At 38.2% G+C, this 24728-nt stretch overlaps 1 protein-coding gene across 3 annotated transcripts in view; it reads left to right on the top strand.

Annotated features, from left to right (window-relative positions):
- The window catches only part of sh3pxd2b (SH3 and PX domains 2B), a 69420-nt gene extending 49566 nt beyond the window's left edge, over nt 1–19854 (top strand). Inside the window, exons 6-14 of one of the 3 annotated variants that reach the window (XM_061898608.1) lie at nt 1934–1959; nt 2265–2300; nt 5999–6130; nt 8192–8293; nt 9522–9639; nt 13361–13554; nt 13631–13677; nt 15598–15723; nt 15798–19854. In XM_061898608.1, coding sequence (XP_061754592.1) covers nt 1934–1959; nt 2265–2300; nt 5999–6130; nt 8192–8293; nt 9522–9639; nt 13361–13554; nt 13631–13677; nt 15598–15723; nt 15798–17276 — 2260 coding nt within the window. In that variant the 3' untranslated portion in view covers nt 17277–19854. The remainder of the gene's footprint in view (nt 1–1933; nt 1960–2264; nt 2301–5998; nt 6131–8191; nt 8294–9521; nt 9640–13360; nt 13555–13630; nt 13678–15597; nt 15724–15797) is intronic. The other 2 variants (XM_061898610.1, XM_061898609.1) reach the window with 2 other exon arrangements.
- The last annotated feature ends 4874 nt before the right edge of the window (nt 19855–24728 follow it).

Genomic DNA, 24728 nt, shown 5'->3' with positions numbered 1-24728 from the left:
TCACTCCTAAATAGCATTATGGGCAATATCAAACACTTAATACACACATTTTACAATCAAACCTCTAGTCCTCCAATACACTGTACGGTGATACTTTGACACGTAATCAGTGAAAACCATGAGGTGCATTTAAAGTTAAAGTTAAAGTACCAATGTTTGTCACAAACATACTAGATGCTGCGAAATTATTCTCTGCATTTGACCCACCACCCTTGATCACCCCCTGGGAGGTGAGGGGAGCAGTGGGCAGCAGCGGTGCCACGCCCGGGAATCAATTATGGTGATTTAATCCCCAATTCCAACCCTTAATGCTGAGTGCCAAGCAGGTATTTGAGTAATAAGTATTAAATATACAAATTAAACTTTCTTGCTGGGATCACATAGAAAAGAAAGAACAAGTGGAGGCGGTAGGAACAAAGTTGGGAAAAAAACAACAATAACAACATAAACACAACAGAAAAAATACCCAGAATCCCATGTATCCCAAACTCTTCCGGGCTACATTATACAACCCCCGCTACCAAAGAACCCCGGCCCCCCAACCTCGCCCACCTCAACCGACGCTCGGGGTGGTGGAGGGGTGTGGTAGTGGGGGTGTATAATGTAGCCTGGAAGAGTTAGGGATGCATGGGATTCTGGGTATTTGTTCTGTTGTGTTTATGTTGTTATTGTTGTTGTTTTTTCCAACTTTGTTCCTACCGCCTCCACTTGTTCTTTCTTTGCTATGTGATCCCAGCAAGAAAGTTTACTTTGTATATTTAATACTTATTACTCAAATCCCTGCTTGGCACTCAGCATTAAGGGTTGGAATTGGGGGTTAAATCACCATAAATGATTCCCGGGCACGGCACTGCTGCTGCACATTGCTCCCCTCACCTCCCAGGGGGTGATCAAGAGTGATGGGTCGAATGCAGAGAATAATTTTGCCACATCTAGTATGTGTGTGACAATCATTGGTACTTTAACTTTAACTTTAAATACACCTCATGGTTATCACTGATTACGTGTCAAAGTATCACCGTACAGTGTATTTGAGGACTAGAGGTTTGTTCTCCCGAAATGTGTTTGTCATTTTTGTTTGGTGTGGGTTCACAGTGTGGCGTATATTAGTAAAAGTGTTAAAGTTGTTTATATCACAACTCTTAGTGTAACCTGTATGGCTGTTGAACAAGTATGCCTTGCAGTCGCTTGCGCGTTGAGTCAGCAGCCGCACACTAGATAGCATAATATTAACGCGGACGCGACGACATCGTCAAAAGGACGTTCAAGGCATTGCCATCACGGCACGCCCTCAATATCGTTGTCCGGGTGAAAATCTGAGAATGTTATCCTGGGGAGATTTCTGGGAGAGGCACTGAAATCCGGAAAACCTCCCGAAGCCGGACTACCCGGAGGGAACCCACGCAGTCACGGGGAGAACATGCAAACTCCACACAGAAAAAACCCAGAGCCAGGGGATCGAACCCAGGACCTCCGTATTGTGAGGCACATGCACTAACCCCTCTCTCACCGTGCTTGAATTTGACAGATAAAAATCAATTCATAAAGCCATGACACACAGGTCCATGAGATAATTAAATATTTAAATGACAAAATACCTAAATCGTGAAATAATGATTTAAACCATAAAATACCGAAAATAGATTAAATACTGAAATATTTGATTAAATAATGAAATGTGCTTTTACATTAAATACATTAATTTATGTATTTAACTACAGCTGTAATTATTTATTCACAAGTGCAAGAAATGATTTACATATCTATTTATTCAATGTTGTGCCATTGGAACCTCCATATTTGTATTCACTACTGTTGGATGTTTATTACTGCTGGGAAACTTGGTATAACACACTGTGGTTAAATAAATTGTATTAGTAATTTAAATAGTGATGTTGTAGTTTTAATGTTTGTTTGTTTTATTGTTTGACAGGGAACCCACAGGAAAGAAAAAATCAGGTCAGTCTCCTTTAACAACATATATATATATATTGTTGGTAAATGTGATTGTTTTTATTATCTTCATACATTGTTCAGCCTTCCCTACTGTTATTGTGATGCTTCACGTTTACTCGGATGTTACATTGTCGTCCTCTAGTGGTGGAATAACAGCACTGATCCTGTGGGCCCAGTTGTTCACATGCATACTTTTCATATATATATATTTTTTTATTTAAACATCTTCCTTTCCTTTTTTCACCCTTAAGATGCATCCATGTCATTCCTTTTCAGTTTTCTTCTCCATTCATTTTCCTTTCCATCAGGGTTTGTGGAGAGAGCGACTACTTTCCTAAAGCGAGGTAGTAAGACACCGACTGTCATGCTTGGTCGTGCTTTGTGTTGACCCGGCAAGTTAGGCCATAGAGAAACACCCTCGCACCCTATTGGACTTGGTAGTTGGGGATGATTAGTAACTGTAATGTATGATATGTGGTTGCTTAGATCTTGACTACATAGATTGTGTATGGAGGTTTTAATGCGCTGCATAGAACAGCTTGCCATCTCCTTTTATATTGACGTTAGAGTGCGTCCAAATCTCTAGCTTTGGGATTTGCAATTGACTAAAAACTAGCAAAATTACTCAAATATTGGTCTCTGCTCCGATACAATATTCACCATTTGCAAAAATAATCACCAAAACTCAAAGAGACAACTTTTTTTGTACTCTTTGGGGAAGTAATATAAATTGCTGCCACGAGATGGCGGTAATGTATTGAACTTGACAGACTGCATGTTATTGTAATGTTTTTTTATTATAATAAAGTTAAATGTGTATATCTTATATAAATATCCATTTATGGAAAACTATCAAATAAATTCTGAATATACAACACACATTTAATTAACTATGGAAATGCATTTGTTAATGTATTTAGTATGATGTTTTAATACGTATTATTTTCAGTAAATATCATTTATTTGGATAACGAATTTACTCCAGGGATCATTAAAGTACTTTCTGTTCTATTCTATTCTATTCTAAATTTTTTTGTATATTATCTTAAATTACAACATTGTATTTTTATTCAGTATTTTTATTAGCCTCAATTTTGACAATACTCGCTACAGTATATACAACATCCATCCATCCATCCATTTTCTATCGCTTATTCCCTTTTGGGGTCGCGGGGGGCGCTGGCGCCTATCTACAACATAATAAACATAAATGACTGCAATACGACAACATTTGATAATCATCACAGTTCTGTTTGTTTAATTAGTTGTTTTTTTCTGTTTAATTAAATTCTCCCTGACATAATTTTCTGTTTGCTTTGCTTTGCCGCTGCTTACTGAAGGATCTGCATCTGAGGTGCAGTATTTAGAATGCGTGTATTTTAATTGACACCAAATTTTTTCCCAAGTACATTTAACATTTCATCATTCTGTTGTCATATTTGTTGCAACCACATTAGTTGTTTGTTCATCTATTTAATTCCATATTTAGTGTTGGTCTTAAAGGGAAAGTGCACTGTTTTAGGAAAGTTGCCCATCATTCATAATCCTTATGGAAGACACATTATTTTCTTTTTTTATGCATTTTAATTAAAAAATAAATGATAGCAAAAGTCAGCTAACCAAGGAGCCTAAAAACATCCATCCAAAATCTTCCATTTAGGTTGTATATACAGTACATGCTGTAAGTACATATGTATTGTAGTAACAGGCACATTTATAACAACGTAATATTTATATATTTTGATAATTTTTAACATATAGCGGCATATTAATTTCACCATTCCTTACAACAACAACACTATTACTCATGGCACACTTCATGAGAGACAATAAAGACTAGTTTGAGTCAAACTATGATCCAGAACCTTATATTTAGAGCCTGAATATAAGGAGGATGAGCAGTATTTCTAAGTGCTGAACAAGAATTACAAACTACAAACATAATAAAACAATCACTTACTGTACAATGTCTGCTCTCACTGGAATGACAATTTATGAGATGTTCTTGTCGTCCTCTTTTGATGAAGAATTATTCATAAGCCTCACAAATGTTTTTGTTTGTGTATTTATCACCATCCCGAGGTATAAGTTGAATATTTATGTCAACCAACTTCTTGGTTTATGTCCACATTAGGGATGTCATGATATGAAAATGTCTTATCGCGGTTATTATTACATATTTTTAGATGTGCTGAAATGTTTTAAAAAGTACTTATACTAAAATATTTAACCAAATTTCTACTTAAAACAACAAACACATTCAAAATGATTTCCTTTGTAGAAGAAACATTATTGTAGATGGGAACACTGTTTCATGAACCTCAAGTAGAAAGTGAATGTGCGTATAAAAGCAACACAAGCATTATAAACAAAATAATATGGTAGAAAAACAAACAAATGAACAAAATATATGTGAAAATTGTGCAATATAGCAATTTATGAACATGAGATTAAAAAAATAATAAAAACAAATATAAGAATTTTGCAAGGTTGCACCTGATGGCCATAAGACATAATTGCACTTTTTGTCCATATGAATAAAAATAGTGTTCATGTATTTGTATTAGATGTAGTCGAATATGTTTTTTAAAGTAATACATTTGTGGCATGAAAAAAGCACAAGTAATGTAAAAAAACATGGTGTTTACTTTTTGATATCAATATAAAACTCAAAGCAGTTTGGCTAAGGAAGATGAAGTCAAATAAACAAGTTTTGTTCTTCTCTAACAACACCATGTGATTCAATGCATCAGTGTGGCCAACAAAAATAAACAGGAGTGATACCTCACACATCGAAAACACAATCTTCACAGCCTGTGTTCAGTTTGATGAGATGACAAAACATTATAGCTAATAAATCTACGTAGACAAGTCCGTGTAGTTGTGTTCCGGCATGTTTTTCCTAGCAAAACAACACTGGTGCGCATCCCCCAGCGCTTCTCTGACTCCGTTTCCAGGAAGTAAGCAGTGTTGCCTAAAATGCATTAATAAATGACGTTTTTTCGGTAATTAAAAGTTTAAACGGTTTTACTAACTGTTGGGGATTTTACCACGGTTTATCATTATACCTGTTACCGTTACATCCCTAGTCCACATCCTTCTACTAATCAGGTAAGAAACAGGATTTATAATCTACAATTAATTTCCACTAACTCAGAGGCGATGCAGCAGCTCATCGTATCAATATGTCAACAATGTAGCTGCACAAGCTAGTTAGCTCTCTGTGATCATGGCGCAGCTAAAAGTAGTTTGTCTGCGTTAGCGCTTATAATAACAATATCGCTAATAATATTCAGCTCACAAGATGTAAATATTGTTGCCACTTTTTTGATGTTTTCTCGGGAGCTTTAAGAGCGCAATAGGGTACTCCCATTATCTGCATTGTTAGCCACCTCGTACTTGCTGTATTTTACGTTTTAGAATACATTCAGAAAGAAAAATGATGTGTTCTTTGTTGTCATAGATAAGGATAGTGAATGAAATGCAAAATTCCCTCCAAAAATTGCAGTTCTCATTTAACATTACAAGAAGCTTTGTTGCCTTGAATCAGTTTAGTTTGGATAAATTGGGGTTTAATCCAGACTAGAGGGTTGCCATAGCAATGAGTTTTGCAAGTGATTTCATATTCCTTGTGGTGTTGGTGGTGGTTTATAATATGCATAACAAAGTCTTTACCTTTAAAAAAAATTGCATTAACATTTTTTCCTATCATTGTTTCCATTTCACACTGTCTCTCTAATCACGTCTGCTACCTCGCCTGCATCGCATCAAAGGAAGACTCTCCATAGTCTAGTTGAGCCTTTTCTCATTTTTTGACCTCAGCATTGTCATTGGCACCAAAATAGAAATTCATTTTCTTGCATCAGTGGATGTTTCATTACAGTTGGACAGTGATGCTGAAAAGGATGTCAATGCCTCAACAAAAGTGCTCAAACACGATGAGTGGAGGCTTTGCTACGTTATAGAGACGTTTTCTTGATTAAAAAAAACAAGAAAAACAACCGGCAGGAAATGTTAAGTGCCTTTGATGTCACGCTAACAGGAGATGCCAACTCAACAGACCCGCTCGTGCTGGACCAGTATGTGGCGGTAACGAACTACGAGAAGCAGGAGAGCTCTGAGATCAGCCTGTCTGTTGGTCAGGTGGTGGAGGTCATTGAGAAAAATGAGTCGGGTAAGTTTCTATTAAACATGTTACAATAAAAAGAGCATCCCCCATAAAAATGTGCATCGTGAAACTGTTGCCATCCTAAAAATTTACATTTTTGTGCTTATTTATTGTAATGAATGAATAGAAAAATAATATAAATAAACTGTAAAAATATTGTGCTGTCAAACAATTACTCATTTTCATCTGATTAATGACAAAAAAAATATTCCCTATAGAAATGTAATTCTACAGTGTTCCATGATTAAAGTATCATAAATCATAACTTGCTGTCATAAATATTTTAAAATAATGTACTTATTTTAGCCATGAATAAATAACAAAATAATTATAATTAATAACAGAATAATGATTTTTTTTTTTAATAAAAAATAAATCTCAGGGTTCTTGATGATTAATTTAGATCAATCACGAGTGATTATATTCTGTTTTAATCTAATTTAATATATACTGTATAGTGTAATTTGTTACACTTACTTTACATATTTATATGATTAAGCATTGCTACCTAATATGTTTTAGCCTGCTAAAGTGTCAAAGTGCTAAAAGTAAAATTCTGACTACATAGACCAAAGACGTGTAAGCACTAGCTACCTCACTGTCACTCTTTTTTTTTTATTTTTTATTTTTTTACTTTTGACCCTTTTTAAAATGAACCAGAGTTTTCCAGTTGCTGGCAGCACGTAAGCCGCCCCGTACCATGATTCTGCCACCCCCTCGCTTGATTGTAGGAATGAGCTAATTATCGCTTGTGTTGGCTGCAGTGTTTCCCCCAGAAAATTTGTTAGCTAAGGTGGTGACTCTCCAGGGGGAGGGGACAGGAGAAGGGGGTGGGTGGGTGTAAGGCTCGGCGTTACTCGGCCTGTCGCCATCACGTCTCTACCTCGTCGCTGCCCCCACTGCCCGGGGGGTAATAGACTACAGACTGTGGGGAAGTAGGCCGGCTTCGTCGCATAAAGAAGCCCACAACGTTCGGTTGTGTTTTCCGCTCCCTTTGCTGAATGGCGATATACCATACATGTCTCGATATTTTTTCCGTAGAGTAAAAACAAAACGGTCTTAGTTACCTGAGATACTAATATAATGACTTACAACGTCAAATTAATGATTTACAGTAAGTAAGCATTTGAAAAAAAGAGATAAAAGTGGGGCCACATGCTGACATATGCTCAACTCATCATGCTTAATTTATTACAGCATTTGAGAAGCCTATAGTTGATTTTTATCATGTAAATGTTATATTTTTAACAACATGTGATAGCAGGGACCCTGCCATTCAAAACTAGGCTGCTACATTACTAATGATTAATGTAACTGAAAAAATAGTACAATAGCAATAGGAGAGACTATTCATCCCTGAACACCATGGAGTTCATGTAGGCTTTATGATGCAGTTACATTATCATATCAACTATCAGAGACAGCTTCAGGAAACTCTTCATTTAACAGACACGGCTTTGCTGTCCGTAACACACACACACACGTCGCACACACACACCGCACAGTAAGCTAACGTTATGCTAAAAGCTAATTAGCCTTCACCTCAAGGACTGCGAGTGAGCTGAGCTTCGGCCTATGTTTATAGAACATCAACGGGCTCATAGTGATGTTACTAGTAGTTGACTTGGAAGTGTTTATTATCATTTTGGAAGAGTCCGCACCCTTATGCTCACCTTTCTGCTCAATCCACCGAAGGAGCACTGACTACATGCGCTCTGAATACGCTTTGCGCTCTGAATATGCAATGCTGATTGGCTGTTACATGTGCTCTGAATTCGCACTGCTGATTGGCTGTTACTGCTCTGCGTGTAACCAATCAGATGGTTGTGTGGGTGGGACGATGCTGGGTGCTGCTTACACATAATGACAGAGCCAGAACTAAGCGAATCAGCTTGTTAAGACTTTAGTTTAGGCGGTGGATCTTTGTTGTTAAGGCGGCTGCCTTAACAACAAAGCGCTGCAGGAAACCCTGGACTGTGTGTAGCAAAGTTCTGTTTCGACATTGTTGTCCCTTGAGAAAGTAATTGTCCGGGTTGTACTTAGTGTGTTGCTGTTGTGTCTTCACAGGGTGGTGGTTTGTGAGTTCAGAGGACGCACAAGGTTGGGTTCCTGCCACCTGCCTGGAGGCCCAAGATGACCCCGATGACATCACTCTTCCAGGAGAAGAAGGTACAAGATGAAGTTATTTTTTTCTAAAAGATCCTACTTCTCTTTGAGGCACAAAAGGGAACATTTAAAAACGGGTTAGCATCCAGGTACTGAATCCAAGCCTGGCTTTAATTTAGAAGTTTCCAGATGGATTGACGGGTGTTATGTTCACTTCCTGTCTTGCCTCACCTGCACCGCGCTGCTACGTCAGCGCCTCGGAGATTCTGGTCTTTACCGAGGCACGTTGGCCGGCGCAGAACTTTTGGGGATCTTTTCAGCATGGGCTTTGGGCAAGGTGGAGCGCACGCCTCTTTTCTCCCCTTCACTCTTTTATCTTGAAATGCACACGCATGCAAATTGTAACCACATCTGCTGCTGTATGTGCATGGCATGTATGTGTATGGTGGCATGAAGATGTATGTGTATGGTGTACTGTAAATGAAAAGTACACATTTTCTAAATTCATTAACTGTGAAACACAGGAATAGAAATAACAATAGCAATGTGGAAGTAGTGCAATAAGGAAATTAGGTGCACACAAAGTGTATGTAACGCACATTACTGCAGACTAAGGTATTTTTTTATAGATTCCTCCTACACCCATACTTAAAGGTTATTTATTTACTATGATCATTAGTGGGTTGATTATTGGGGGTTTGCGAATAGAATTATACAGTTGTAAGTTTTTGACCCAAATTTAAAACCCAGTCATTTACCCAACTGATTCAATAAAGTGACACCTGATTGGTCTGGAGTGATGTAAAGCTTTTAAACTCACCATACAAGATGTTTTATTTATTTATGTATGGTTACAAACAATTCCTTTTGAAGAAAATGTATCCCAATGCCAAATAATGAATAAAAACATAATGTCAAGAGAGTAAAAAGTGTACTTAGTGAAGTGTCCTGTGACTGTATATGTTTGCTGCATGTGTGATCTTTTCATTCTTACAAACTGCTGCCTCCATTTCTTGCATATTTTATCAAACCACATCGTCCGATATATAACATGAAAATAATAAAAATTAGTTATCTTCGTCAACATGCCAGTTGATTTTGCATTTCACAGATAAGTGCACACTTAACATCAAACAAAACAAGAAATGTATGAAGTCCCACTCCTTAATTCATCATTATTATGTGTGTTTTGTGTCCCTAGCTTCTTCCCAGTTGTTTTGTCTTTAGAACAATCTTGTCCAGTGTAACATAAACATGGAAACTTACAACATTGTCTCTTTTCCTATTTCAGAAGATAAATATTCAGTGATTTATCCCTATTCCGCTCGGGATGAAGATGAGATTGACCTGGAGAGAGGAATGATTGTGGAAGTTATGCAGAAGAACTTGGAGGGCTGGTGGAAAATCAGGTAATTCACTCAACTAAACGGACATCAAGCGACATTAGTAAAACGTCTCTGAACATGAGTACAGTCTACAATAACAACAGAAATAGATTCTAGATTTGTTGCCAATCATTTTTGATAAAAAAAAGAGTGACTGAAAGGATTGGAGAAATCTTTCCCAAAAAAATCACACTAAATAGATTGTACAATAAGCAGGAATAATTGTAATATGGAGCGGCGTGATATTATGTAAAAAGTTTCATTATGTCTGCTGTGGGAGTGGTAGAGCGTTAATTTTGTGTTTGTTGTGTTTTATGGTTTGGTATGTTTTTTGTTTTAGTGTAGGGATCCCTTTGAAAAAGAGATGTTGCATCTAGAGGGGCTATCCCAATTCAATGGATTTAAATTGAACTACTTTATTAAGATGGAATAAAAACTCAATAGAAAAAACGACTGGGGAGAGGAAGTCCAAAGTCACTTTTATCGGAGACTTCCACATCATCAGAACATGTCAAGAGACCTCTTCTCATACCAATCGCACATTTCCGGCTTCACTATAATAGCCCTACGCGTCACATCTGGTCTAAAGACCATAAAATATTTAAAATCGTTTTAAATTAAGATCATGCTTGGTCAAAGATGTTTTGTAAAGTAATCTGTGATAATTCTACCTAAATAAACGTTTTATAACCTGTTCTAATTGATAAAATATTTAACAAGCCAATGTTACATTTTATTAATAAATAGAAAAGGTTAAAACATTGCCCTACAGAGACATTAATACCATTACAACATGTAATGTACAGAATATTAATGTAATGTATTTAGGTAAAAGTATCACAGATTACATTACCAAACATCTTTGACAATCAAAGCATGTTTGTAAGCAACACACCACAGGCAATTTTTTAAATTCTCTTTACAAGCATGTTTTTTATCGTTTTGTGCTGAGTTGTTTAAAACAGCATGTTTAAAAAACCTTTCATTGTCTAATTGTCCAGTCATGCTAATACAAACTTGAAAAGTATCTGTCTAGGGTACTCTTATTAATGATGAAAAGTTGTATCTGTCTTCAATATTGCGATAATTTTGAGTTCACTTTGAACAAACGGCGATAAATCGTGATAAATATTTTAACCGTCTGCCAGCCCTTATATTTATTTTCTATTATTCGAATTAAAAAAAATATTGCACCAAGTTAGCAAAATTATTTGCCTGAAAACGTGTAGTCTGAAGGCCATAAACATATTTTTAAAGCAAAAATGTCTCCTACTGTTTTTCGTTCCGAAGTCAGCAAAAATATATATATATATATATATATATATATATATATATATATATATATATATATATATATATATATTGGCTTGCATCTAAAACCTTTGACATAAATTCTGATAGGAGCAGTCCTGCAGCGATATTGCTTTTGCAAAACTTGACACCCAGTTAACATATAAATGTCCTCCAATAAGCACACACATTCTATTTTCTTATATTTTAGTCCAAGTCATTAACAACATGCAAACAAGGTAGTCTATTGGCTTCCAGGAGCAAGCAGCTACACAACAGCTGAGCACACAAAAGCACACAAGCCAGAAGTGTCTTCAATTGAGCAATATTGAATAGAATAGAATAGAGTTTTATTGTCATTATTGCAATGAACAGGTTCAAAAAACAACGAAATTGGAGCAGCTCCTCCTAAGGTGCATATACAATATGGTAGTATAAATAGTAAAAAAAAAAAGATAGATATGACAGATGTATCTATGTATATGTATGTGTATCCACACAGATGCATATCTGCATGCATATGAATACATATACACACATACATAAAACATTATTGCACATTGTACTCCGAAAAAATAGAAAAACATTTAAACATTACACATGAGGACATGATGGACATATTGTGCTCACTCAGTGCCTGTTTAATGCTACTATGGCTCTTGGGTAAAAGCTATTTTTTAGTCTATTGGTGCTCGCTTTTAGCACCCTGTAGCGTCTGCCTGAGGGTTGCAGTTTAAACATGACATTTGTCAATAAAAACATGTATCAAATAGTAGTTGAATATTACATACAAAGTCTCAAACATATTAGAAAGTATCCAATAACAAACGTGTCCGCATAATTCAACTCGCTGCCTCATCAGTGCAATGCATTTTCATAACGTGGTCATTACTGCATGGTTTCTCTTGTTATATTCTTATTTTTACTGTTAGATTTTTATTCTTATTGTTTGTTTTTGTTTTTTTATTCTTATTGTTATATTTTGTATTTTATTTCCATTTATACCCCCATTATTTACTTTTTAAATTCGATTTCAATTCTGTACACTGCTGCTGAAATTTCAATTTTCCTGAGGGGACACTCCTGAAGCAATTAATAACTACTATCTATAAGCTTAATATAATAAATAATTGTGGCCACTAGGTGTTGCCAAAACACTAATTGCTACCCCACTTTGACATTAAGACAGCATAAGGTTGGTGTTTTTCATTGCTACCTTGCCTTCTTAGTAATTTCACATAATCCATTTTTTTTATTTTCCTAGTCCAATAAACATTTGGAAATATTTGAAACAAATAATGTCTTACTAAACTTGTTGTGTAAAGAATAAAAAGTGAGTTAAATGCCTGGTTGGTCTTTCATACTGACAAGGGCCATTGCTAAAATGCATTTGCAATGCAGCGGTGACTTAAATATTTCAACAGAAGATCCCGTTCATCCATTCTCTACCGCTTATTCCCTTTTGGGGTCGCGGATGCCTATGTCAGCTTCAATCGGGTGGAAGGCGGCGTACACCCTGGACAAGTCGCCACCTCATCGCAGGGCCAACACAGATAGACAGACAACATTCACACTCACATTCACACACTAGGGCCAATTTAGTGTTGCCAATCAACCTATCCCCAGGTGCATGTCTTTGGAGGTGGGAGGAAGCCGGAGAACCCGGAGGGAACCCACGCAGTCACGGGGAGAACATGCAAACTCCACACAGAAAGATCCTGAGCCCGGGATTGAACCCCAGACTACTCAGGACCTTCGTATTGTGAGTCAGACGCACTAACCCCTCTTCTACCGTGAAGCCCTCAACGGAAGATGATACACAGATTGTGGCTTGGAAATGTGGAAAAGTAGGCCATTGCCCCATCCACATGGCCACATGTAATGTCTTTAGGTTAAATTTACTCAAAACCTGGGGCGGCGTGGCGCAGTGGAAGAGTGGCCGTGCGCAACCCGAGGGCCCCTAGTTCAATCCCCACCTAGTACCAACCTCGCCACGTCCGTTGTGTCCTGAGCAAGACACTTCACCCTTGCTCCTGATGGGTGCTGGTTAGCGCCTTGCATGGCAGCTCCCTCCATCAGTATGTGAATGTGTGTGTGAATGGGTAAATGTGGAAGTAGTTTCAAAGCGCTTTGAGTACCTTGAAGGTAGAAAAGCGCTATACAAGTACAACCCATTTATCATTTATAACCTTAACATCCTCAAATGCTCCTGTGTGCTTGTTCTGTGCAGCCTTTGTAGTGTATATATTTTTGCCTTCAATGCTATGTTTCTACAGTACAGTAGGCCACACTACAAAACTACTGAATAATCAAAGGTTTGACATTTTAATTTGTTTTTAATACACAGGGATTCAATTGTGAAATAATGTGTATGAACAATAATCGAATAAGTACTGTAGTTTTTCTAAGTAGAAAAGCAATAACCATGTTCTCGGCAACTTCCTCCTCCCATCAGGTACCAAGGACGCGAGGGCTGGGCCCCAGCCTCCTACCTGAAGAAGTCGGACATTCAGAGCCAAAAGCAGGCGGCGGGTGGCGCAGCACACGCCAGTGCCAACGATTTGGACGGGGTCTCCAAGCAGAACCATGCGGTCAACTCCAACCGGGAGAACCAGAAAGAAAACAGACTCTCGTTCTTTTCCGATCGAAGTAATGTGTCAATGTGGACGATTACTTTTTTTAGTTTTTATTGTTCAACACTGATTTGTTTTGTGTTCATTCACAGAAATGGGACTGAGACAAAGACTTCCACCACGAAGAGATCTCTCCATTGTAAGACATTTAAATTCATTTATATTCTCAAATATATTTCAAATCTCTACCCTATTGCTTGCAATTCAACAAATAAACTCCACACTTCAATTATCCACACTTAGTGCAAATCTGTGGAAGTAACTTTAAGGTTATTTTTACAGCCCGTGAACAACTCTGCCTCATCACAGGCCTAACGGCATATTGGCCCTTTTTTTACTTCTGTCGAGTGTTGTCCCAATACCAATATTTTGGCACCGGTATCAAAATTATTTCGATACTTTTCGGTACTTTTCTAATTAGGAGCCTTTGTTTGCTTACTTACTACTAAAAGACAAGTTGTCTCGTATGTTCACTATTTTATTTAAGGACAAATTTTCAATAAAAAACATATGTTTAATGTACCACAAGATATTTTGTTAAAATTTTGGTGCCGGTACCAAAATTATTTTGATACTTTTTGGTACTTTTCTAAATAAAGAGGACCACAAAAAACGGTATTATTGGCTTTATTTTAACAAAAAAATCTTACGGTACATTAAACATTTGTTTCTTATTGCAATTTAGTCCTTAAATGAAATAGTGAACATACAAGACAACTTGTCTTTTATTTCTAAGTAAACAAACAAAGACTCCTAATTTAGCTGCAGACGTATGCAGTAATATATTGTGTCATTTTCCATTCTATTATTTTGTCAAAATTATCAAGGAAAGTGGTAAAAAAAATAATTAATAATCTACTTGTTCATTTACTGTTAATATCTGCTTACTTTCTCTCTTAACATGTTCTATCTACACTTCTGTTAAAATGTGATCATCACTTATTCTTCTGTTGTTTGATACTTTACATTAGCTTTGGATGATACCACGAATTTTGGTATCGATCCGATACCAATTAGTTACAGGATCATACATTGGTCATATTCAAAGTCCTCATGTGACCAGGGACATATTTTCTGAGTTTGTAAACATATTATAACGTTTTTTTAAATGAAAGAAGATATTGACGTAATCACAGTTGTATCGATTAGATACGCTACTGTACTTGGGGGTGGCGGACCGGAACTTTTCAGAGGTGGTACATTACCGAAAATGATTCATTAGTATCGCAGTACTATACTAATACCGGTATACCGTACAACCCTACTTCTATCTGTAGAAAGTTTGGGTGGTCTTTCACAAAACTCAATGCTATAACAAGGCTGTACAGTGTGACCAATTAACTCGCATTTGCGACTAAAAATAGGTTGTGCGACTGGAAGGAAAAAAAAGTATCTCTTGTGTGAATATGGATTTCAACCCCCTCATTATCATTTTACAAACTCTTGGAGTTCTTCCCTGGACACAGGAGGGCTTTGAGGGCAAACACCATATTATTCAAATGAGTAAAACATGTTAGTTTTTCTTTTTGTTCAGTTTTTGTGGACTATTGACTTTGTTTTGCTCACAAAGTGTAGGTAATGAAAGTAGAATAAGTTATAACGATATTGTGCTGATAATGTTACATTTTTTATAGCACTCACACTAGATATATTGAAAAGTTTACAGTAAACACACGTGATCGGTAATAGTATCGGCCAATCTCACTCATGGATGATTGGTATCAAAATGGACAGAATAAAAGCCTGATCGGAACATCCAAAACTCAAAACTCCTACTTTTGCTTGCTAACTTGCTAGCAGATGTCATCAGGTCACGAGTGTGGGTGCGGGTGAAAGGAAGAAATGTTTTGACTCGCTCAAAGGATAGATCTCTAAAAATTTTAATATACTGTAAAACAACCTGTCTTTTTGAGGTTTTATTTCTAGGGACAAACAATAAATACCTTACTTCAAATAAACCTGTTTTCAGTCGAGTAAACACACACCGCCAGCCACACGGACACTTATCACCACAATTCATATTCTTATTATGAATGTAACAACTTGGGTCTTTTCACAGCCTCGTGGTACCAATCTTCCCAAGCCCCCCGGTCCACCTCAAGTCGAGGAGGAGTTCTACACCATCGCAGACTTCCAGACCACCATACCTGATGGGATTAGCTTTCAGGCTGGAATCAAAGTCGAGGTAAAAGCAGCACACGCTACTTGGTTAGAAATATTTTGTAATACTGAGCGAAAATGGCAAATTTCATTGAGCAGGTGATTGAGAAGAACGGAAGCGGTTGGTGGTACATCCAAATTGATGAGCAAGAGGGTTGGGCCCCGGCTACTTTCATCGACAAGTACAAGAAGACAAGTAGCGCCCTCAGGCCCAATTTTCTGGCGCCTCTTCCCAATGAGATGGAGAAGCTGCAACTGGAGGACAGTAGTTCAAGTGTTCCAAGCACCGGTGATAGTTGGTCCAAGCCTTTACCGGATGAACCGACAGCAGCCCCCGATAGCTTTGCCCGCCCCAAGTTAAGAGACTGGAAGTCCAGCGCTGCCAAGTCATCACCCTTCTCTGGACCGCTACCTCCAGCTCCGGTGTGTCCTCCTGAAGATAAACCAGCTTTGCCACCTCGAAGAGAATCCATCCATAAGAGTTTTGAGTTGGAGGTGGCTGAAAAACCAAGACCTGATCATTCTAAGCCTTTGCCACCAAAACCCCCAGTGCCAGGAGTCATCATACCAATGGTTCCACCAAAAGCAGCACCTTTCAAACTGGAGAAAACCCCAGATCCAAAGAAAGAGGACAAGAGCAAAGCACTTCACCTTCGGAACGAGATGGGTCTTGAATGTGGTCACAAGGTCTCCGCCAAAGAGGTGAAGAAGTTTAACCTGAAACCAGTACACAAGCAGCTACCAAAACCTAAGTCAGAAGTCCCGGAGGAGAAACCACAGGCAGCTGGTCCAGCTGTATTCATGAAGCCCAAACCGGTTATCCGACCTAAACCTTTTCCAGCGACAAAGCCAGACCCACCAGCAGCACCGGCAGCAGAGAACAAAGTTGACATCACCAACCTGAGAAGTAAGCTGAGACCTTCAAAACCTGTCGATCCCAGTTCTGCTTCGGGTGAGGCCAACCATCAAAACGAGACCCCGGCGGTCGGTACCCACCGTAGCAGTCCTCCTCCTAGCCTACCACCTGTTCAGACGTCGTTTCCAAATAACAGCAGGAACTGTGAGGAACCCAAATGTTCTCCTAAACACTTGAACGGCCACAGTCAAGAGAAACCAGCAGTACCTCCCCACAAGGAAGTCCCTCAAAGACCACCGGCTTTGGTTCCAAGAAGACCCCCTCCTCCAAAGAAGACCGAGCCGTCCAGCCCTACCGACTTCAAGCCCGCTTCAAAAGATCTGGGACCACCCCAACTCAACAGACCCCCCCCCCCTAAACCTAAGGGTTTTTCTCAGGAATCCAAAGTGAATAAAATCCCCATTCCTCCGAAACCTCAAGTGAAGAGCGACAAGCCAGGTCCGCCCAGAGACAAACTCCCGCCCTTGCTGAAGGAGCCCAGTAAAGACGAGCTGTATCTGGCCGTGGCGGACTTCGAAGGCGAGGACCAGACGTCCAGCTTCAAGGTGGGGACGCTCTTTCAGGTGCTGGAGAAAAATAGCAACGGTTGGTGGTTCTGCAAGAACATAGGAGAAGAAGTCGAGGGCTGGATCCCTTCCAATTACTTGAGCAAGAAACCATAGGTAGACAAAAAAAACTTTGTAGCGAGTAGGCTTTTTTTTTTTTTAATTTATAGGTACACATTCTTATATTTACACTAAACCAGCAGAACACACATGTGATGTTTTCTTCTATAATCCAAACATTTTATTGGAAGCTTCCTATCAGTGTTAGCATTACAGAGGCTAGGTGTTAGCAAAGCATTACAACTAATCTCCACTAAGGATGGGTACTGAATTCAGGACTTTTATAGGTACCGACATTCTGTGTATCGTTCACGAAAAATCATTTGTGATGCTACATCGGTGTTACCAACTCAAACACTTGACAGGAAAACAAACAGAGCGAACTCCAAGTTATTTTCCATGCTAACAAAGCAAGTCTGCCTAACAGAAAAATGCTTAAAAGTAGAATGAGAGTAGGTCAATGCTCAGTTATATTGGAAATACCATAAACATGCTACTGATTGGCTTTGGTGATATTAAATGGCGATTTCAACAGCTAAAAATGTGTTAAAGAGAACTACAATAATATGCACATTGCAAACAAACAGCTGGTGTGTAAAGTACAATACTTACAGTACACAAATTTTGTAGGACTCAACAAAAGACAAGACTTGCACATTTAACTTTATGTCAAATTTTACTTCCTGAAAATGGCAACACAAGTCTACCACATAATACTTGCAAGTGAGACTCAGAAATGTAAGAAACACGATATAATAATGGACGGCACAGTTATTAGCTCAGTGTTAAATGTTGAATACATTTTTAAATTAACATTACCACATGAGCACATGCTAAAGTACTGTAAATTGGTATTGTTGGGTAACGTCATCAATTCCCAGTTCAAATGTGAAAGGTACCCATCCCTAATCTCCCCTCATGCCGTCTAGTAGTTGATGGCCCAATATAAACCTTTATGCTACCCTCAGGCATTTTTGTTTTAATTTGTCTCATCTTTCGGGGAACTTTTTGCACCCTCTGGTGCCTTTTGGCCGACAATGGACGCCTAAAAAAAAAGTGCTGGTAAACATTATCCGACATTACTTTTTTTTCCCCACTGAAACAACTTTAAACTTGTTGAAAATAATTATCAGGATTTCAAACCTTTTAATGCCACTTTGTGTAATTTATGTGGAGTCAAATGGGCCAAAAATAATTAAGTACAATTTTAATTATTATGATATTGAACTACATTTAGTTATTTATTGATTTAACAACACATAATTACATTTTTTTTTTCTTATGAATTATTTAATGACTCAATTTGTAATTCTGTTTAAAGAAACCAAAAAAAAAAAGAAAACATACACTGCAGAGGATGCTGGTTTTTAAAATCTAACCTGTTAAATTTTCACAAACTACAATAAATAATATTGGGATTATAATTAATTGTTGGGCTTTTGCAAAAAAAAAAAAAATAATAATTAATTAATTTAATTTAATTAATTAAAGTATAATTTAAAGGGGTTAAAATACTGATTGTTTTTAATGTGCTTGAGGTTGAGACTATTGGCAAAATATGATTTAATAGTATTTTTTTTAGACCTGCACGTCTCCTGAGGGTAGCAAATATGAGCGTGGCAGGAGGGTTTCATGCGTTAGTAGATGCTACTGTAACAAACATAAAAATAAATATATATCTTACATTCCAGTAGTGGACAAACGATGACTTAACGGGCTTTAAATGCTAACAGCAATCACAAGAGTTCACGTTGCCAAGTAGAAGTGCTTTCTTACACCAGTCCGTTGTATTCATTAGTTTGTATGTGTTTGTTTATTGTTGCAAAGATGTGTAACATTGTGTACTCCTCACTCATTTTAACAGCAGGTCAGACATAGATTTGCACATGCTACAAATAAAAAGAGAATATGGCTGCCATTAACCGTATTTCCTGAAATAGTGGCCTCACAAAGCTGATCAATCATTCACTTAAAGGCTTTATTTATTTAAACCTTTAAAATACACGCCAATGGAAATGATATGGACATTAATCAAATAGTACAACACTAAATATATTGTATATTAAAGGAATAAATACCACAATCCGAATAAACACCCAACCACTATATAAAGAAGTATGGTAATTGGGACTGTCTGACCCAGTGACTGGTGCAATTACTTCCAGTATTGTCACACAGCAAAGTGTGTATAAAATATCGGTTTACATTAGGGCTTGACTGGTCTCAAGCACGAGCAGAGTATCAAAATGTATTTTGTTTTGTTTTATTGTAAAGACTATATTCGATGTTTTTTGTTTAAACGTTGTGCTAATGAAGGAACCAGGAAGAGAAGAGAAGTGTTCAGAAGAGGGTTTGGACCTTGTGCATTCATCTATGGTTATCGTCACCCATTAGCCGAGTGAAAATTTGACGCACTATCAGACAAGACTTTGAAATGTTAGTCGCTATGTTGAGTTTTGTCATTCTGACAAAGAACTTGCAGGAAAATAAAAAAAGAGAATTAATGCACGGAATGTTTTGTAAGTATGGATGACAATTGTGTGGGTTGTCACGGCAGCATTATAACAGTTTTTTTAATTCGACCTTTTTTTGTTACATTGAATCTTTGTCAATAAACATTTCAGATTTTTTTGGATCTGGTGCAACTGTTTTTTTGTTTTATTTATTTTAGATAAATAAAATGAGACTATGTTTAATTAAAGATTTGCAAACAATATGTTATGTTGAAGGGGTGGGGGAATGGTGGAAATATTTGAATGGGTTGCTAACTGCAATGCTCACTTCCTTGTTTTGTTGATAACGCTTTTGTATTTCTATTTACAAATAATCCAAAAAATAATGTACAAACATATAGAAAAAAACAGAAAATACATTACAATAGTATCATTTTTTTCATTACTTTTTTGAGAGGGATTTGTTTTGGGCAAAAAGTGTATACATTTTTTTAAAAGTGTACACATCTTAAACTAAACTAAACTAAAACTTGAATTGTTCCAAAAATAATAATGCACATCAAACTCAGAGTTATTATGTAAATATTGCATCTGAAAACTAATTTATTATCCCCCATTGAAAAAAAAAAACAATCAGGTGTTCTGACAAAAAGGACCTCAAAACATAGAAATAACCTGAGGCTTGGTTTAGGGTCACAAATGGTTAAAGTGGTAAATAAATGAATATAGTATGTTATGTTTGATAAATTGTAGATGTTTTCTACACTTTGAAAAACATTTTTACCCAAAGGTAAAAAAAAATTGTATTTTTATTTTTCATTATTGAATCATTGCTTTAAAAATAACAATGCATCAAAACCCCGCTTAAGAACTTTCAGTTTTGGTTGATTTTGGCAACGTGGACCAAAGCGGTACTATTTTGCCAGAAGAAGACCACATTTCCCTCAATGCCAATCACACGAACATGATGTCCTCTGTAATAGTGGCACAAATATCACGTCTCTAATGGCTATGCTGATGTTAAATAGCAGACACTATCACTGGTCTCGGATTGTGCTACAAAAATGACGCTACTACCAAGAAATCCGAAGCAAAGAAAAACCGGCAGGAGAATTTTTTCGCAAATTTCGACAGCAAACATTAGCATTATCATTTTAATTTGAGAATCAAAAGTCACTTACTAGTCCTGTAGGTACAGAGCCAAGGGAGTATTTAGGTCTAAACTTTCTCGTCTTTAAGCTTTTTTTCTCCTCAGACAAAACTTTTCGTTTCTTTGGTTGTTTTTACTGACGGGAACACATGTGCCGAGGCGTGTGTCGAGTAATGGAGGGGGCATTTCCGGGAAGCGTGTATAGATGCTTGCTTCATTTAGGAGAGGAGCCGGAAACAATGACGTAAGAAGCCGAATTGTAACAAATGTGACCACTTCCAGAAACAGTTCAGCCTTGATGCCCGCTTGTACCACGTAACAGTGTTGGACGCCAGGAGATTTGACAACTCTATTGGAAATGTGACCTTTTGAGACTTGTGGTCGGTTCGGAAAATGGATAGAGGATAAAAACAGGTTTGAAAATGGCGCTAGAATCAAAGAAGGATGACAGAATAAATCCAAACGACAAACTGTGTATGTATTATTTTTAACCAGCGACCAGAAATGAATAGCTGGATAATGGAGAGGTTTTGTCATAAACTAAAAAAAAAAATAATCGCCTTGGATCGGTTCGCAGCCGAGTGTGAAGCGACTGGGATGAGAATCAGCACTTCCAAGTCCGAGTCCATGGTTCTCGCCCGGAAAAGGGTGGAGTGCCATCTCCGGGTTGGGGAGGAAATCTTGCCCCAAGTGGAGGAGTTCAATACCTCGGAGTCTTGTTCACGAGTGGGGGAAGAGTGGATTTTGAGATCGACAGGCGGATCTGTGCGGCGTCTTCAGTAATGCGGACGCTGTATCGATCCGTTGTGGTGAAGAAGGAACTGAGCCGGAAGGCAAAGCTCTCAATTTACCGTTCGATCTACGTTCCCATCCTCACCTATGGTCATGAGCTTTGGGTTATGACCGAAAGGACAAGATCACGGCGTGGCGTAGTGGGAGAGTGGCCGTGCGGAACCCGAGGGTCCTTGGTTCAATCCCCACCTAGTACCAACCTCGTCACCTCCAGTGTGTCCTGAGCAAGACACTTCACCCTTGCTCCTGATGGGTGCTGGTTAGCGCCTTGCATGGCAGCTCCCTCCATCAGTGTGTGAATGGGTAAATGTGGAAGTAGTGTCAAAGCGCTTTGAGTACCTTGAAGGTAGAAAAGCGCTAAACAAGTACAACCCATTTATTTATTATTAACAAGCGGCTGAAATGAGCTTCTTCTGCCGGGTGGCGGTGCTCTCCCTTAGAGATAGGGTGAGAAGCTCTGTCATTCGGGAGGAGCTCAAAGTAAAGCCGCTGCTCCTCCACATCAAGAGGAGCCAGATGAGGTTGTCCGGGCATCTGGTCAGGATGCCACCCCAGGGAGGTTTTTCGGGCACGTCTGGGCAGGGAAGACCCTGGACACGTTTGGAAGACTTTGTCTCCCGGCTGGATCCCCCGGGAGGAGCTGGATGAAGTGGCTGGGGAGAGGGAACTCTGGGTTTCTCTGCTTAGGCTGCTGCCCCCGTGACCCGACCTCAGATAAGCGGAAGAAGATGGATGGATGGATGGCCTTCAACCAAAATAAAAATGAACAAAATCTCCTGTGTTCTGTCCATCATTGTCCAAGTTACATTATATTTGTCATCTTCCTCTTAATGCCATTTCCTCAAGGTGACAGAACGACATTACACAACCTGCCCTATCATATTATCCGTTCATCCATTTTCTACTGCTTATTCACTTTGGGGTCGCGGGGGCCGCTGGTTCCTAAAATTCTACCATGTTGGCAAAATACAAACACGCAAAATGTACAAATATAACGCATCAAACACATTTTATTACACTTCATTGATTTACTTAGCAAAACCATTTTGTCAAACAGTTATTGTGATTCGTTGTTACTTCCAAGAGCCACAATAGACGCAACATTTCAATGCATCACGTTATGTGGTTAACATGTAATTATACATTTGGCCAGCAGGTGGAGTCTTGTGCCGAAGCATGCATTGGAAGCTTCGAGAAATTCTCGAACTGATTGGCTCAAATGAGTCAATGCCTCGTGAGTCTTCGTCTGACCAGCACTTGTTGTTATGCAGTTTTGGCCATGTAGGCGTTCTTATTATTATTATTATTAATGTTGTGTTATCTGACGGCAAGCGGACGTTCGCACTGACTTTTCTCTATTTAAGGAATGGAGAAGAGGGGAAGTGACGTGTGCGGTAAAGCAACACTGCCACCCTCCTCAATGTTGCCAAGTGGCGGCGTGCCACTCAGGACATGACAGAGGCGTCATTCAACAAGTTGTGAGTCTGTGTATCTTTACAATTGTGTCGATGGTATTTTATGAGGGTTATTTTAAAACCAAATTTTGGGGATATATTATATATTGTGTTTTTACCATTGAAAAAACAGGAATTATTCCGACAAAAATGCTTCTAAACACTAAATAAATATGGCTACACAATGTGGGGTATTGTTGGTTTCATCTGAATATTGGCAAAAGTAGCTCGACACACTTCACTCATGACTTCGTCAAAGTTTACTTTAAGCATTGAAACACAACACCTGCATTTTGGAACAAGGATGAGGTGACAGAAGAATGGTAAAAATATAACATTTCTATTTTTGGCAGCATCGGAAGAAAGTATGTGCAATTTCACTTATAGGCCCACAATTACCCACCACGCAGTCTAAAGGTTTATATATCAATGATGAAATAGTAACATTGCAACACATGCCAATATGGCCTTTTTAGTTTACTAAATTGCAATTTTGAATTTCCCGGGACTTTTTTCATGAAAACGTCGCGTAATGATGACGTGTACACGCGACGTCACGGGCTGTTATGTATATGAGCGCTGCACACACACACAGCTAAAAGTCGTCTGCTTTAACGGCATAATTACACAGTATTTTGGAGATCTGTGTTGCTGAATCTTTTGCAATTTGTTCAATTAATTTTGGAGAAGTCAAAGTAGAAAACGGAGTTGGGAAGCTTGAGCCTTTAGCCACACAAACACACGGTGATTTCTTGCTTAAAATTCACGGAGGTGAAACTTTCCTATAGATCAGAGCGGGCATGGATCCCGACTACATGTCAACCAGCAGTGAGAAAATTGTGGTTAAAAAGTCGCCACTTACCGGATATAAGCTGAGCTTCTGCCTCCGACTTCCCCGAGACACTGCGCGTCAACACCCAGCCGTGGACGTACACTTCCGACTATCAGGTACTGTTAAACTCACTAAAACACTAGCAACACAATAGAAAGATAAGGGATTTCCCAGAATTATCCTAGTAATTGTCTTTAAAAACATATGGATCCGTCTCAATGCAACGCGATTGCGTTTATTTATTTTTTTAACTTTTTTTTTATTTAATTAAAATTTTTTTTTTTTTTTTTTTTTTTTTGTCCCTCGCTATCAATATCCTCAAACACGAATCTTTAATCCTCGCTCAAATTAATGGGGAAATTGTCGTTTTCTCGGTCGGAATAGCTGTTTTTGTTGGAGGCTCCCATTAAAATCAATGTGAATATATTAGGAACCATCAACATGTGACGTCATCGTCTGCGACTTCCGGTAGAGGCAGGGCTTTTCTCCAGTTGCAAACTTTATCGTGGATGTTCTCTACTAAATCCTTTCAGCAAAAATATGGCAATATCGCGAAATGATCAAGTATGACACATAGAATGGACCTGCTATCCCCGTTTAATAAGAAAATCTCATTTCAGTAGGCCTTTAAGCATCTCATTGCATACAACTGTGGTGCATTCAAAGACCCTCGTTTTTCTTCTTAAAACTGTTGGAAGCACAATACCAATGGCGCGCAATTTGCAAAATGCGCAACAGCATTTTGCAAATTTAATGTCAAATCAAATCAAATGTTTATTGGATTCATCACTATACAGTGTACATCCACGACAGAACTACTGTGACTAA

This window comes from Nerophis ophidion, linkage group LG04, assembly GCF_033978795.1.
Source record: "Nerophis ophidion isolate RoL-2023_Sa linkage group LG04, RoL_Noph_v1.0, whole genome shotgun sequence".
NCBI lineage: Eukaryota > Metazoa > Chordata > Actinopteri > Syngnathiformes > Syngnathidae > Nerophis > Nerophis ophidion.
This window is presented reverse-complemented; position numbering and strand designations above follow the sequence as displayed.